We start from the raw sequence: 16055 nt of genomic DNA, 5'->3' as shown, positions 1-16055 counted from the left end.
CCAGACTCACTTCTAGACTGACTCCATTACAAGCCATATGACCTTGAGAAGGTCATTTAACATCTTTGAGCTTTCTGCTTCATCATCACTAAGGAAGGGGTAATCTCAGCTCCTACCTCATGTGACTCCTCCTTGTCTGAGGATGAGTGGAATGAAGGAGGTGCTTCATAAACAGCTGCTGATGCTTTGATAACCACGTGGGTTTAAACACCCTGGGTGTTTCTGATTTTGTCCTGGCAGTGTTCCCATGCTTTATTGCTTCTTTCTTTCTTTTTTTTTTTTTTTAAGTTTATTTATTTATTTTGAGAGGGAGAAGGGCAAAGAGAGAGGATGAGAGAGAGAATCCCAAGCAGGCTCCACACTGTCAGCACAGAGTCTGACTCAGGCCTGGAACTCACGAACTGTGAGATCATGACCTGAGCCGAAATCAAGAGTCGGATGCTTAACCGACTGAGCCACCCAGGCACCCCTCTTTATGTCCTTCTTACAAACAGTGTACCTTCCATTGGTGCCATCCCTTTAGCTTCTCCGAAGAGTTTAACCCACTTCCAAAAGTAACCTTCATTTCACATCACAAGACTGAGAAAAGTGGTATTCTACTTCTCATTTATAACATCTATGTTCTCTTTTAGTTATTTACCTATCTGATGTGACTGTCACATGTACGATTTTAATCACCTGATGTAAGAATGGTTTGTACATGGGGTCTTGCATTACGTATCCACATTTTTTTTTCCATACATGATTCTGAGGACTGCGCTCCAATTTGAGTTCTCTCTTGCTATAGACACTGTGTAGAAAGGGCTTTACCTTTGAAAATAGTTTTCTCCTGCTGTTTAATGGGGGAGGGAGACAAGGAAACCTTCTCATAACAATGCATTGGGTGCTGGTTTGCACGTGGTTCTATGAAATGACCTCCTAATGGTGCACTAGACAAAACCCTTGGCCTCTGGAACACTGAAGTCCACCTCCATCCCAAGACGTACCTGCTATGCTGGCACTTTGGTGAAAAAAACCAAACTAAACCAAAATTTTATTTATTGAACATGCATTTTTATTGTGTAAGCTTGTAATTTCTCTCTCTGGAGACTATTTTAGTGGGAAGAATAATGTCACTAATACTAAAACCATTGTGTGTGTGTGTGTGTATGTGTGTGTGTGTGTGTGTGTTTAACCTCTTTGATCTTTTAATCTTATTCTCTTGGTTAGCTCACTCTACTTTTTTTTGTCTGCTTACACCTCCTTGTCTTTTGTTACTTCCTTCCCATTCTTTACCCAAGGTCTGAAACTGAATAGGCTCCTGGATGTTCATGGGAGAAAACTGGGGCTGGTTCTAGGCTTGCCTTATTTTCTGCCCAGCACTATGAGCCCTGCCTCTCCTCCTCATCTCTTTCTCTTACTTACTCTCTTTGAGGACTATTATCAGCAAAACCTTACCAGGAAGAGTCTGGGTGACATTATTAACATTTCACAGGGCTCAGGGGCAGAGGAGTCGGTAGCCCTGAAGCTGCTATCACAAGATGCACAGGCTGATCATGTTCCAGGCAAGAATTACATGTTCTTTTTAGGTTTTAAATTTTTTTTTTCTTTCAGCATTTTTATTTTTATTTTTGGGACAGAGAGAGACAGAGCATGAACGGGGGAGGGGCAGAGAGAGAGGGAGACACAGAATCGGAAACAGGCTCCAGGCTCCGAGCCATCAGCCCAGAGCCTGACGCGGGGCTCGAACTCCCGGACCGCGAGATCGTGACCTGGCTGAAGTCGGACGCTTAACCGACTGCGCTACCCAGGCGCCCCTGTTCTTTTTAGGTCTTAAAACAATGTCTTACACCCTGAAGATGAACACCAATTGGTGTTCTAATTGGAGACTAGAGACAATACCAAAGATATGTCTGATTCTTTTATTTTCTATGTTCCAACCCAATTTGTTTCTCTAGTGGGAACTTGAAATGAAAACCAACATGTATTAAATAATACTCTGGTTAACTGGACAAAGATGAATATGTCATTCTCTTTGATCACCTTGAACTTCACTAATGACAGTGAGATGACTGAACATCATTGATGACTATCAACAAATGAAGTAACGATTTTTTTTTCCCCCATAGATCGATTTCTTAGCTACAGATACAAAGGTATGAGGTCAGGGGAGGGTTAAGTTTTGAGTTTCCATCAAATCATTGTAATCTGAACCTAGTCCTCAAATGTCTATAATGTCAAAAGTTTCTTGGTGAAATACAACTCATTGTGAATTCTGATTACATTTCCTATTCCCTTCCAAAAAAACAGAAAGGAAATTAAGTTATATTTGATTACATTACAAAAAATCCAACTGGTGTCTGGGCAGTCATTACCATGTCAGAAGCAAACGTACATATTGTACAGGGGCAGGCTCTGGGCTATTGGGCTCTGGCACATGGGTTTGACCTCTTATTCTTTAGACAAGCAATTTGTAAACATCAGTAGAGAGTTAAAAGAACACAAACGTACCTATGTGTTTTCATTATGAACAAGGCCAAATATCTTTTGTTTATGTAAAATAAATGAAAATTACATCTCTTAAAACGTGAGTACAATTTGTTGCTTCCTCACAGCAATGTGACCAATTTTAATGTATCAAGTTTCTTAAACTATATTCAATGAAGCCAAGTCTATATGGTGGGGCAAAGTATACTGGGTCTATTTCAGTACTTATCAGCCACTTGGTTGGTAGACCACTTGTCTGTGTCATAGCACAATAAAACATTTAATTTCTCAAATGTGTTGGCCATACAAATCCCCAGAGGATTTTGTTGAAATGAAGTTTTTGATCAAGTCAGAGATGAGGCCCAACATCCTGTCCTGTATATCTGGGAGGTGTTGGTGCCGTGACAAACACATTCGGATAGTAGGGTGTGCTATCCACACAGCATGTGGCCTCCTGTCTTTATCTGCCCCAGATCGTCAGTAGACTTAATAGGCAGGTATGTATGAGCTGTTTCAATTAAACACAAACAATGCAATCCCAGACTTTTATTTCATGTTCCGAGTACCTTTTTAGTTCACACTGGAATGCAAAGTATGGATTATGTGATTATTTCAGGTTTGAAAATAGCTCAGGGGAATATTTGCAGAACATCTGAAGAAGTGCTGCCTGACACGAGTTTTCCCAACGTTCGGTTAAGAAGCACTTAACGGTATAATGGAACCAGTTAGAAAACACTCAGAGTGCAGCCTTGGGCTTTGGGCCTGTCCAGATGATTCTTCTTTGCAGCCAGGGTTGAGAAATCCCCTTTGGAGATTACAAGGCCAGGCATGTAGGGCGGTGATGCACTCACAGCTCCTGTGGAGGTTGGAGTGCAGCTTAGAGAGCGAATGTGTAAGACAAGGAAAATAACAAAGTGAAGACAAACAGTGAATTCCAGGGACAGAAAAAAAGAGGAAACATTAGAAAAAGGGCCGAGTGATAGTCTAAAAGTTGATTATAGTGCAAGAAAAGCCGAGAGACGGAGTGGAAGCCTCCCAGGTGTGGGCAGCATGGACGATGAGGCAGGTCGCATCCTCTTTGTTATTGATACTGATACAGAAGTGGCCTGAAAGCATGGAAAATGAATGGAGACTGGAAGAGGAATGCCTGTTTGCATTCATGTAATGCATTCATGTAATGCAATCATGTAATGATCACTAGTCTCAAAACGGATGCTTTTGGGGTGCCTGGGTGGCTCAGTTAAACTTCTGACTTTGGCTCAGGTCACGATCTCAGAGTTTGTGGGTTTGAGCCCCGTGTCTGTGCTGCGAGCACAGAGCCTGCTTCGGATCCTCTGTCCCCCTTTCTTTCTGCCCCTCCCCCACTTGCGTGCACGCACTCTCTCAAAAATAAATAAACATTTAAAAAACAAAACAAAACCTGATGGTTTCATTTTTGGAACCGCATGAAGGAAGCGGGAGAAGTACCATTAAACATCTCCAGTCTGGGACGACGGCAAAACTTTACAAGGGTTCACTGTGGCCCAAACCCACACACCCCATAGGGGCTCCTTCAGCTGGTACAATACAGTGTCTGTGCGGTTGGTGGTTAGAGTCTATGTTTATAACACTTTTTGTCCAATCTTAACTCTTGTATCAAAGCAGCACAAAAAACCATGAGAAAATGTGGCGCGGTAGCACACAGTGCCAACATTCAGCGCCTCACATGGGCCTGTCTGCGCTCCGGGCAAAGGGACCGCTGGACAAACATTACACAGTCAGCCGATAAAATTCAGCATGCACCGGGGGCCGAGTATCTATCTGGATGCGATAAACATCATACTAGAAAGTTAACCCTTGGCTTTTTCACAGGGAACACATACTTATAAGGTTTCAAACACAATTGTGTTTGTGAATCAGAAACCATAAGGCAAGAGACACCTGGTGAACAGTGAATCTCCAGACGGTAAGAAACCAAATCTGAACACCTTTATCAGGGAGGCACCGCCCAGTTCAAGTGAACAAAAGATTCATGGTTTTCTCTTTCTCAAAGAGTTCACTTTGCTGGGTGTTCTGTTTGTGATCTTCTTTCAGCTGATAGGGGCTTTTGGTTACTGACTCTTATCCTTCTATCTTCTGCCTGCCTCACAGCTGTTTAAAGTTCCTATTGGCTACTGCTATTATCTTGTTTTTCAATGCGGCCACTAGACCCCGTGCCCTGACGCAGACAACCCAACTTGAGAGTGTTTTGCCTTCTGGCTGCTTCTTTCCTTCAGGAAAATGCTCGTGCAACAAAGGAGGAGTGATACTGTGATGTCATTAAGGAGCCCCTGAAAATGCAACAGACCTGTCGCCATGCCACAAAGGGGCCCTTGTGGGCTTGTTTATCTATAGGCTCGTGAAAACCTAGGAAGTCACTTTGTTTGACTGGACTACAAAGCTTAAAATGGTCTCAAGCACAGATTTGCTTTCATTAAAAGAACAACCACAACAAAAAAAGATCAAAGGAGGAAAGTATCATCTTCAATCTCATGTTTCTCCTCCTCTTGTATCACCTCAGTAAAAGGCATTAAGCAAATGCTATGTAACTATTAACCGATGGATTCTTTAAGATACTTTTCAACTAGAGTCTGCAATATTTACGTGCTTTTTAAATGCATCTCCCTCATCATTCCAGACCAGAAACCAGTATTTTGTTTGACAGATGAGGACTTTCAGTGTAAGTAAGATAGAAGCACATATTACACATGCATATATTGGAAATCATGCGATATATTCCGAGCACTTACACATTCTCAGGAGATGAAGATTTACTGACCATCTACTCACGGCACAGTCTTGCCAAACAGTCACTGTAAACACTTCTTACAACACAAGCTCTAAAACATCCAGCTGGTATGAAAGTTTTTTTTGTGGGAAATAACTAATTTTTACTTATTCAGAGATTCTAAGTCAATGAAGAGTGGAAACTCCTGATAGAAAACTTGTATACTCAGAATAAGGAACAATAACCCCAGTGCTGTGTATGTTCATGTGTCTGTATGTGTCTGTGTGTCAGTGGGATTGTTTGTGAGTATGTTTGTATGTTTGGGTGTGGTGATGGGGAAGCTGTGCAGTGAGACTTTAAGATATACCATTAGATCTTAGCTCACTGATTTGAGGACCCCTGATGTATATACAGAACCTTAAAGATTAAGTCATTTTAAAAATTCATTTAAATTCAAGTTAGTTAACATACAGTGTAGTCTTGGTTTCAGGAGTAGAACCCAGTGATTCATTGCTTACATATAACACCCAGAGCTCATTCTAACAATTGCCTTCCTTAATGCTCATCACCCATTTAGCCCCTCCTCCCCTCCAGCAACCCTCAGTTTGTTCTCTGTATTTAAGAGTCTCGTATGGCTTGCTTCTCTCTCTGTTTTCATCTTATTTTTCCTTCCCTTGACTCAGCAAAAGTTTCATTACAAGTCAACTCAGATCATCTAGAAATGGAATAAATTGAAGATGCCAATCTTATCTAGATTTTTCTAGACAAGAGGAGAAAGCATTATTTCTGATTTGAACTCAGGAACAAAATACTACAGGAGAATGCAGGACAAGATCCTGGATCCGCAAGATTCTGTCCTGTGATACCAGCATATATAAGAGGCTTTTCACTGCAGGTGCTATGATTGAGTGTCTGATCTGAAAATCTGAACTCCAACACTGGTCCCCCCCACCCTGTATTGTTTAATGAAGATTCAAAAGGTTGTTGCCATAGTGAAAAGTCTCATTCACTCACAACTTATTTAGCTAGGGTCCCCAACCAAGGAGTTGATGAAAATGGTCATTTGGACATTTCATTGCTCCTTCCCATATTGGTCCTGAGAACATTTTGCAATTTTAACTGTACTTACAGGGACTGAAGGCTTCGCAAATTCTGCAGTGCTCCCGCTGGTACCTGTCTTAGGTGATTATTCTGCAGCATACTGCACGTGAAAACAAATGAAGAAAAATGTTAAAGAAAGTTAACAGTAATCAATAATAACTGGCCACAGCACTGCCAGGCTCTGTTGTAAGTGTCAGGGAAACAGCAGAGCATCAGACAAAGCCTTGGCCCTTGGGGAGCTTGAATTCCTATGTGGAATGAAAGATAATTAAAAATTAATGGGTGAGTATATACCATCAGGCAAATGGTAGGTACTATGAATAAAAAACAAAATATGGATTTGGGATAGATGGATACAAGGGTTGAGATTTTTATTTTAAAGGTGGTCAGGGAAGATCTTTCTTAGGAGTTGATACTTGAGCGGAGACCAGAATAGAGTCATGGAGCAAATCCTGTGAACATCTGGGAAGAGTTTCTGAGAAGAAGGAGGAGTAAGTGCAAAGGCCCCGAGGCCAGAGCTCGCTTGATTTGTTCAAGGAGTAGCAAAGGATCACTTGTGAGGAGGAGCGAGTGAGAGCAAGAGGTTGGGAGAGACTGAAGCTGTCTCATGGTGGACTTGCAGGCCACAATGAGGCTTTATTTTAAGTGTGATAAGAAACTGTTGTTGAAGGGTTTCTAGGGAAATGACATGATCTTATTTATGTTTTTCTTTTTTTAAAAATTTGAGTACAGTTGATGTCCAATGTAACATTAGTTTCAACTGTACAACTTACAGATTTGACAGGTTTATACATTATGCTATGTTTGTCACAAGTGTAGCAACCGTCTATCCCTATACATTGCTATCACAAGATCACTGAATGTATTGTGCCTTATATTCCTGTGACTTATTCATCCCATAACTGGAAGACCTTATCTCCCACTTCCCTTCATTGATTTGGCTCACACCCCCATCCTTCTCCCCTCTGGCAACCATCAGTTTGTCTTCTGTATTTATAGGTCTGAATCTGTATTTTTTTTGTTTTTTTTTTTGTTGTTTATTCACTTTTTTGAGATTCCACTTATGAGTAGAATCATGGTATTTGTCTTTCCGAGTCTTATTTATTTCACTTAGATAATACTAAGTCTATCCATATGGTCTCAAATGGCAGATCTCATCCTTTTCATGGCTGCATAATATTCACACACACGCACGCACGCACGCAGGCACGCACGCACACACCCTTTATCCACTTCTCTATTGATGAATACTTAGGTTGCTCCCACAATTTGGCTATTGTATCTAATGCTGCAATAAACACAGGGGTGCGTGTATCTTTTTGAATTAGTGTTTTTGTTATCTTTGGGTAAATACTCATAATGAAATTATTGGATCACATGGTAGTTCTATTTGTAATTTTGTGAGGAACCTCCATACCGTTTTCCACGGTGGCTATACTGTTGGCATTCCCACCAACAGTGCAAGAGGGTTCCTTTTTCTCCATATCCTCACCAACACTTGTTTTATTTATGTTTTTAAAGGACCACTCCGAGGACTGTACAAATTAGACAAAATGGAAATATGGATACAGCAGGAAGCTATTCAAGATCTTCTTTCTTGTGTAGCCATATTTTAATATAAATTAAATTCTTTTTGTGAAGTATTGAGCTTTTGCTTGCCTGGGTTCAACTGTTCTTTTCAGAACATGACTACAGAACAGAAGCAGCTGGCAACAAAGAAATAAATATCTATCATTGTTAGTAGGGAAATAGCATGGAAAAAAATTCCCATTAGATTCCTCATATTTTGCTATTTTATTCATAAATATTTATAAGGCAATAATTTTGCATCCGTTCTCCCAGTATTTCGTGGTCTACGTAAGCCAAAGGCAGAAGACCATTTTAAGAAAGCGGCCATTTTACAGAAATGCCTCTACTTATTAGGTCACAAACCTATATCTGGATCTCTGAAACAGTTTGTCTGGTTCCTTCACCTCCACAATGGAAGTTTCTTTCCATTAGATGACTGGCTGGGGACCCAACCCTAGGTGTGTCTAACTCCAGACTCGATGCACTTTCTACGACACCTTGCAGCATTACCTTGAGGCGTATTTGGTGAATGTACAAATTCTCAGGTTGTACGGTATATGGCATGATTAAGGTATGGGTAAGAGTATGGGTTCTCCAATCTGTCTACCCCTTCCCTGCCCCTAGCAGTGTGGCCTCAGGGAAATCGTCCAAGTTCTCAACTTCTCGGTGACCAGTGATACTGCCCACCCCCAGGGCTTACTGTTACCATCCGATGGGTGAAGGTACACAGAACAATACCTGCTGCGTGGTAAGCGTTCAATGAAGGCTGACCCTTTTTGTATGAATTGATAGACTCCTTCTCAAAGCTAACAATATAGTGGGATTGTACTGGATGTGACATTTTAATTAACCAGAAAATAAAATGGGGAAAAAAAAAATCCGCACCAGTGGTTCTCAGACTTCAGGGTTCATCAGAATCCATTGGAAGGCTTGTTAAAGCACAGCCTGCTGGGCCCCACCCTCAAAGTTTCTGGTTCCGTAGGTCTGGGTAGGAGCCAGAGAACCTGCGTTTCTAGCAAACTTCCAGGTGATACTGGTGCTGCACAGGAAGGCAGCACACACTCACCCACACACCTGTGCTATCCTAAATTGCTTCCACTGGAGTATTTTCACAACTTGAGGCTGCAATGAGCTTGGAGAGAAGTCTTAAGTTAAAAAAAAATTTTTTTTAATGTTTACTTATTTCTGAGAGAGAGACACAGACAGAGCGCTAGCAGGAAAGGGGCAGAGAGAGACAGAGACACAGAATCTGAAGCAGGCTCCAGGCTCTGAGCTGTCAGCACAGAGCCCGACGTGGGGCTCGAACCCACCAGCTGTGAGATCATGACCCGAGCTGAAGTCAGACACCCACTGACTGAGCCACCCAGGTACCCTTGATAAGGCCTATGTTTTAAGTCTCTGAGAGCAAACCATCTACTCTCCCTGACCATTTGTCATTTACATGTATAATGAGAATAGAATAATATCATCTGGTAGATAAGGTGTTCAAAGATTAAAAATATGAAGGTATTTGTAATACTTTCGTATATACAAATATGAGTGTGTATACAAATAAGACACGAAAATACTTTACAGGTCATAAAACTTAACACTTTTATCATGGCTGAGATTCTGTTTACTAAGGAATATAATTATGTCACTTGTATCCTAATAGTTTTACTGAAGTAATTTCATTATTTAAACTTGAATTCAACTAACATTTCATAAATCAAGAGTGTCAAATGTATTGGTTCCTTTTTTTAAAAGTTTATTTATTTATTTTGAGAGAGAGAGAGAGAGAGAGAGAGAGAGAGCTCAACCAGGGGAGGGGCAGAGAGAGAGAGAAGGAGAGAATTAATTCCAAGCAGGCTGACAGTGCAGAGCCCAAAGTGGTGCTTGATCTCATGGTTCATCAGATCATGACTGGAGCGGAAATCAAGAGACAGACACTCAACAAACTGAGCCACCCAGGTGCCCCATTGTTCCTTATGAGAAAAGTCAAGTTTTAGGAAGATCTCACATTTCACTTATCTGTTAAGGAATTGGTAAAATTATAGCTTGAATTCCATATTTTACATAATTTACTTGAGTATTAAAATTTTACATTTCTATATTATTTTATACTTTTCCAAGTAGTTTTAATATATTATAGAATTTTACCTTCACAGAAATGTTTTCTAAGTCACTCACTAATTGAGTGATAAATGTGAATGATGGTAAGATTCAGATAATAGACTTCATTGATGTCTAAACTTTGTAGGTGATATATTACTCTATAAAGTATTGAATAGTCCTTCTATGCTTTCTAACCAAAGAGTGAAACTATTAAAATGTGGTCTTCCTAAAACAACTGGAAAATTGGAGTAGAGGATAAGAGATACTCAGATGGGTTTCCTCCATTAAACTGTGGCAAACTTTCTCCAAAGTTTTATATAACTGGTTTCAGAAAACAGAACTTATATGAACTTTGCTAATGATAAATTTTAAAGCTACTCCTGAACTACCTCCCAGCAATTTAATTTTTGAACTACTTCTACAAGTAAAATACCAAAAATATAATTTAGAAATCACTTAAGTCCTGATCTCTCCCTAAACTAAAGAACTTCTGTTTAATTACTTTTAAATGACAAAACGAGCACAAGTTATCTCCACAAGTCTCCAGTAAGTTAATTAAAAAATTCTGTTTTTGTTTAAGATATCCTAGTGGGAGACAAAATAATGAAAGGGTTTACAGCACTTTGGAGTGCAATTAAAACAGAAAGCATTCACAACATAGCTGCTGATTTCTTTTGCAAATACTTCTTTATTCTGTGCATCCAATAGAAGCAGAAAGCACCATGAACTGAATATGGGTTTAGGCACTTTTGGCTTCGTTTTTATCATTCACATATGGGTGAGAAAAGAAAATTTTCCACTTTCTCTAGAGACGAAGAACAGCTGCATATTTCTTTTAATTAATTTTTTTACTGTTTATTTATTTTTGAGAGAGAGAGAGAGAGAGAGAGAGAGAGAGAGAGAGCACGCGCGAGCACAAGTGAGGGAGGGGCAAAGAGGAGACGCAGAATCAGGCTCCAGGCTCTGAGCTGTCAGCACAGAACCCAAGGCGGGGCTTGAACTCACCAGCCACGGGATAAAGACCTGAGCTGAAGTCTGCCGCTTAACTGAGCCACCCAGGTGCCCCAGTATTTTCTTAATTTCTTTCCCTGATTTTTTTTTAAATTTTTTTTTCAACGTTTATTCATTTTTGGGACAGAGAGAGACAGAGCATGAGCGGGGGAGGGGCAGAGAGAGAGGGAGACACAGAATCAGAAACAGGCTCCAGGCTCTGAGCCATCAGCCCAGAGCCTGACGCGGGGCTCGAACTCACGGACCGCGAGATCGTGACCTGGCTGAAGTCGGACGCTTAACCGACTGCGCCACCCAGGCGCCCCTCCCTGATTTTAAAATATTACAAGTTTGAAAATGCTTTTATTTTAAAAATGTATTAAAAATTTAAATATGTTGAAATTATTGAACTCTTAAAATATTGAAGTTTTAAAATTTAAAGTATTTCATACAGAATCCCACGCTTAACAGTACTTTATTTGGTTTTCTTTTCTGCCAACAGGGTTACGCGAGAACAGGTACGGTGAAGCAGAGGGAGATGAAATCATATGTTATAGGGGAACTTCATCATAGTCGATGGCTTGATCCTTAGGTATTCCTTCTGCCTAATTGTCCTGTGTTTAGGTAGGTATACAGTAACTGTCGAGACTCTGTTGTAAGCCTATGTGGGAAGCAGAGAATTTTGGCTAATCGTGACTTTTCCATGGTTAGTTTTACCCATCACCTCCATGGCTTTGGTTCTGGTACTGGGTGGCGGAAGGATGAGCTGTTCCTTGACTAAACGGTCGACAGGAGAAAATGAACCTTCGCTGAAGAAAGCCTGGTTCAGAATTCCACTGGACTGGGTGTTTTACAATATAGAACCAATAACTTATTTTTCTATGAAGCCAGTATTTATAGAGATAATCTTAAATACTAGTGATCTTCCAGAGTTAACGGTAGTAAGATTTCAGATATAAAAGAGTCCTAGCTAAGGAGGGCTGTTGCCATCTTCATTTTCTTTCTTTCTTTTTTTTTAAATTTTTAATGTTTATTTATTTTTGAAGGAGATAGAGACAGAGCATAAGTGGGGGAAGAGGAGAGAGAGAGGGAGACACAGAATCCGAAGCAGGATCCAGGCTCTGAGCTGTCAGCACAGAGCCCAATGTGGGGCTCGAACTCATAAACTGTGAGATCATGACCTGAGCCCAAGTCGGAGGCTTTACCAACTGAACCACCCAGGCGCACCACTATCTTTATTTTCTTAATGGATTGGCTTACTATTATCTTTCTTTAATCAAATGCCCTCCTTACCCTCTCTATGCTGATCAGGGACCCAGATGAACATAACTTTTACACTACCTTTCTTACCATGTTATACAATAATCAGTTATCTCTTTCTTTCAGTGACTTTTGGGTTTTATAAAACATTTGGAAGAGTTGCCATGAAGAAAGAAGCAGGCTTATTCAGCATTTTACCCCTAGCACTGTGGTCTCAACACGACCAGACTCAATTCTGCCTTTAATACTAAATATTTATAATGCCCCATCTATTATATTTAGATAAAATTCATAAAAATATAGCCTATTTACACACATCACTTCAAAGAAAAAAATCAATAGAATGTACTGCCCTAACTATATTATAAAGGAGAAATAAAAAAAATTTATAATAAAGTGATACATGTATCATTATATAAATGATGCTCAGATAGGAGACATCTTTATGAACGAGTCAGATGTTGGGCTCTTTTTTTTAAAATACAAACTTAAAAAAAATTTTTTTAAAACTTACATCCAAGTTAGTTAGCATATAGTGCAATAATGATTTCAGTAGAATCCGGTGGTTCACACCCTACATACAACACCCAGTGCTCATCTCAACAAGTGTCTTTCTTAGTGTCCCTTGCCCATTTAGCCCATCCCCCCGCTACCTACAACCCCTCCAGTAACCCTCAGTTTGTTCTCTATATTTAAGAGTCTCTTATGTTTTGTCCCCCTCCCTGTTTTTATATTATTTTTGCTTCCCTTCCCTTATGTTCATCTGTTTTGTATCTTAAATTCCACATATGAGTGAAGCCATATGATATTTGTCTTTCTCTGACTGACTAATTTTGCTTAGCACAATACTCTCCAGTTCTATCCATGTTGTTGCAAATGGCAAGATTTCATTCTTTTTGATTGTCGAGTAATACTCCATTGTATATACATACCACATTTTTTTATCCATTCATCCATCAATGGACATTTGGGCTCTTTCCATACTTTGGCTATTGTCGATAGCGCTGCTATAAACATTGGGGTGTATGTGCCCCTTCGAAACAGCACACCTGTATCCTGTGGATAAATATCTAGTAGTGCAATTGCTGGGTCGTAGGCTAGTTCTATTTTTAATTTTTTGAGGAATCTCCATACTGTTTTCCAGAGTGGCTGCACTAGTTTGCATTCCCACCAGCAGTGCAAGAGGGTTCCTCTTTCTCCGCATTCTTGCCAACATCTGTTGTTGCCTCAGTTGTTAATTTTAGCCATTCTGACTGGTATGAGGTGGTATCTCATTGTGGTTTTGATTTGTATTTCCCTGATGATGACTGATGTGGAGCATTTTTTCATGTGTCAGTTGGCCATCTGGATGTCTTTTTTGGAGACGTGTCTATTCATGTCTTTTGCCCATTTCTTCACTGGATTATTATTATTATTATTATTATTATTTTGGGTATTGAGTTTGGTAAGTTCTTTATAGATTTTGGATACTAACCCTTTATCTGATATGTCAGTTGCAAATATCTTCTCCCATTCTGTTGGTTGCCTTTTAGTTTTACTGATTGTTTCCTTCATGTTTGGCTCTACTTTTAATGAATAAAGTTGGGTGTGAGAGAAACAGCATGACCAGAAACTGTTTTGTACAAGAACCATGAAGTGAGATTAGAGTTCTACATGGATACTAGAATAAGAACTAGAATTCTTAAGATACATAACAGACTATGCTTATATGGGAAAGAAGGAAACAACCTTTATTAAAATAAGGATAACATGCTAAGATAAATGATAGATGTTGTAGGGGAGAAAATTAGGAAGTGTTAGACTCTCACAAATGAGCATGACATTTTCACAAACGCCTGTTCCTTGTAGAGGAGAATAGTGTAAAAATAATTCTCTTTTAGGACAAGATAAGGTTGAAATATCACAAAGCACATTTATCCTATCTCAAAGCTCCATCACATGCTGAGGCAAGCCTTCATTCTCCAGTGCTGGAGAGCCTAATGGCAACAGAGAATTGAGGCCAAATTGGAAAAAAAAAATCACAGTATTGCCTTCATAGAAGTCGGGTAGCAGACCCTGCTGGATAATGGAAGAGCAAGATTAGAAAAGCAACAGGCCACCCAAATAAATATATATATTACACAATTGTCATAACAGATTTTTATGACTGTTCTCCAAAAAATTTTAAGGCTATAATATAAAATCTTTACAAAGCAAACTTTGTTAATGAAATTCAACGGAACCTTATGTTTCATATTTCTCTGCTAATTTAATGGCAATCATTATTAAAAACTTTTTTTTATGTTTTTTATTCTATTTTTGAGAGAGATAGAGAGAGAGAGAGAGTGAGAGAGTGCAAGCAGGGGAGGGGCAGAGAGAGCGGGAGACACAGTATCTGAAGCAGGCTCCAAGCTCTGAGCTGTCGGCACAGAGCCTGACGTGGGGCCCAAACCCATGGACTGTGAGATCATGATCTGAGCCGAAGTCGGACACTTAACCGACTGAGCCACCCAGGTGCCCCAAATGGCAATTATTTTTAAGAAGAAGTTTTATACCTCCACGGTTATATATTTTTAATTTATTTTGTGGTTGTTGAGGCAATTCTTCTACTGCACTAATACTGTTTTCAACTAAATCATACAATACCTGGAATAGACAGGATGCATACACTGAATTATTCAGTGATTTTACGAGAATACATTTATTCCATTTAATTTTTCCTGTACAAATTATTAGGCCTATGCAGAACTTCTTATAAAACCTTTTAGTGTTATTATGCATGAATATGTTATTGACTCAAATTTGGTCAGTTTACACTGGGCTGAGTAGCACATCACAGGACATCCAGAAAACCAAAGATGTTGGTTTTCCAACACTCTGGGACAAGCAGAATGGCCACAGTTGAGAACCATTGTTCTACTACTGAATGAAATACTTTCAAAACATTTGATGATTGAATTTGCTCATTGAATATTAGTCTTTAAGTCAGCAAAGCAAAAGGAAGAGCAAATATAATTCTGGGCAGAAGTCTTGCTCCTCCAAATTTCTCTTCACGTGGGCAGTGATCTAGCTACGCTGCAAAGTCTGAAAATGCCATTCCCATGCTTATAACTTTTCCTTGGCTTCTCATCATGCCTAGATCATAACAATGCTCATGCATTTTTGACATGACATACAGGATCCCTGGGACCGGGACCCTTTCTATCTCTCCACACTCTTCTGCAGATACTTTTCATCTTTCCCCAAATGCTTGAGTACCAATCTTCTTAGAGACGCCTGTTCATCCCAGGTACTTCCTGCCTCCGTGTCTCTGCATTTATCCCCTCAGTTGATCACGTTATGGTTGTTTCGCAGGTGTGCTAAGATTCAGCTCCTGGATCATCTGTTTGGAAAAACATTTCTTGCAGGAAGCCAAATCTGAACCATCAGACTGGACTAAATGCTTTCCAATTTCTGGATGCAGTGTCCTGCACAGGTCGCTAGACACATTTTTCAGATGAATCAGAGGAGACCTGTTTGTTTGGCTTTGTCCCACTATCTTGATCCCACAACCTATCACTACATTATAAACTCTTCAAAGGCAAGGGCTATACTTATTGATCTTTGTATTTTTAGCAATAATTTGTTCAATGACACACACACACACACACACACACACACACACACACACACATGCATACACATGCTCTCTCTCTCTCGCTCAGTACTTCCAAAATACATTTTGTTAAGTGAGTTAAAATAATTGATTCTAGTATAATCCAAAATACTTTGTGGTACATAACTCAACATCGAAAACACATCATCTAAGTTGTCTTATCTAAACTTGATTTTTTTATGATGCATTTTGAAT

General features: G+C 39.7%; 1 protein-coding gene across 2 annotated transcripts in view; it reads right to left on the bottom strand.

The window, feature by feature from the left end:
• The window catches only part of LGR5 (leucine rich repeat containing G protein-coupled receptor 5), a 133613-nt gene that overhangs the window by 40015 nt on the left and 77543 nt on the right, over positions 1–16055 (bottom strand). For both annotated transcript variants that reach the window (XM_023257242.2, XM_023257240.2), the window contains exon 4: positions 6342–6413. In XM_023257242.2, the coding sequence (XP_023113010.1) occupies positions 6342–6413 (72 nt within the window). The remainder of the gene's footprint in view (positions 1–6341; positions 6414–16055) is intronic.

The sequence above is a fragment of the Felis catus genome, chromosome B4 (assembly GCF_018350175.1).
Source record: "Felis catus isolate Fca126 chromosome B4, F.catus_Fca126_mat1.0, whole genome shotgun sequence".
Classification (NCBI taxonomy): domain Eukaryota; kingdom Metazoa; phylum Chordata; class Mammalia; order Carnivora; family Felidae; genus Felis; species Felis catus.
This window is presented reverse-complemented; position numbering and strand designations above follow the sequence as displayed.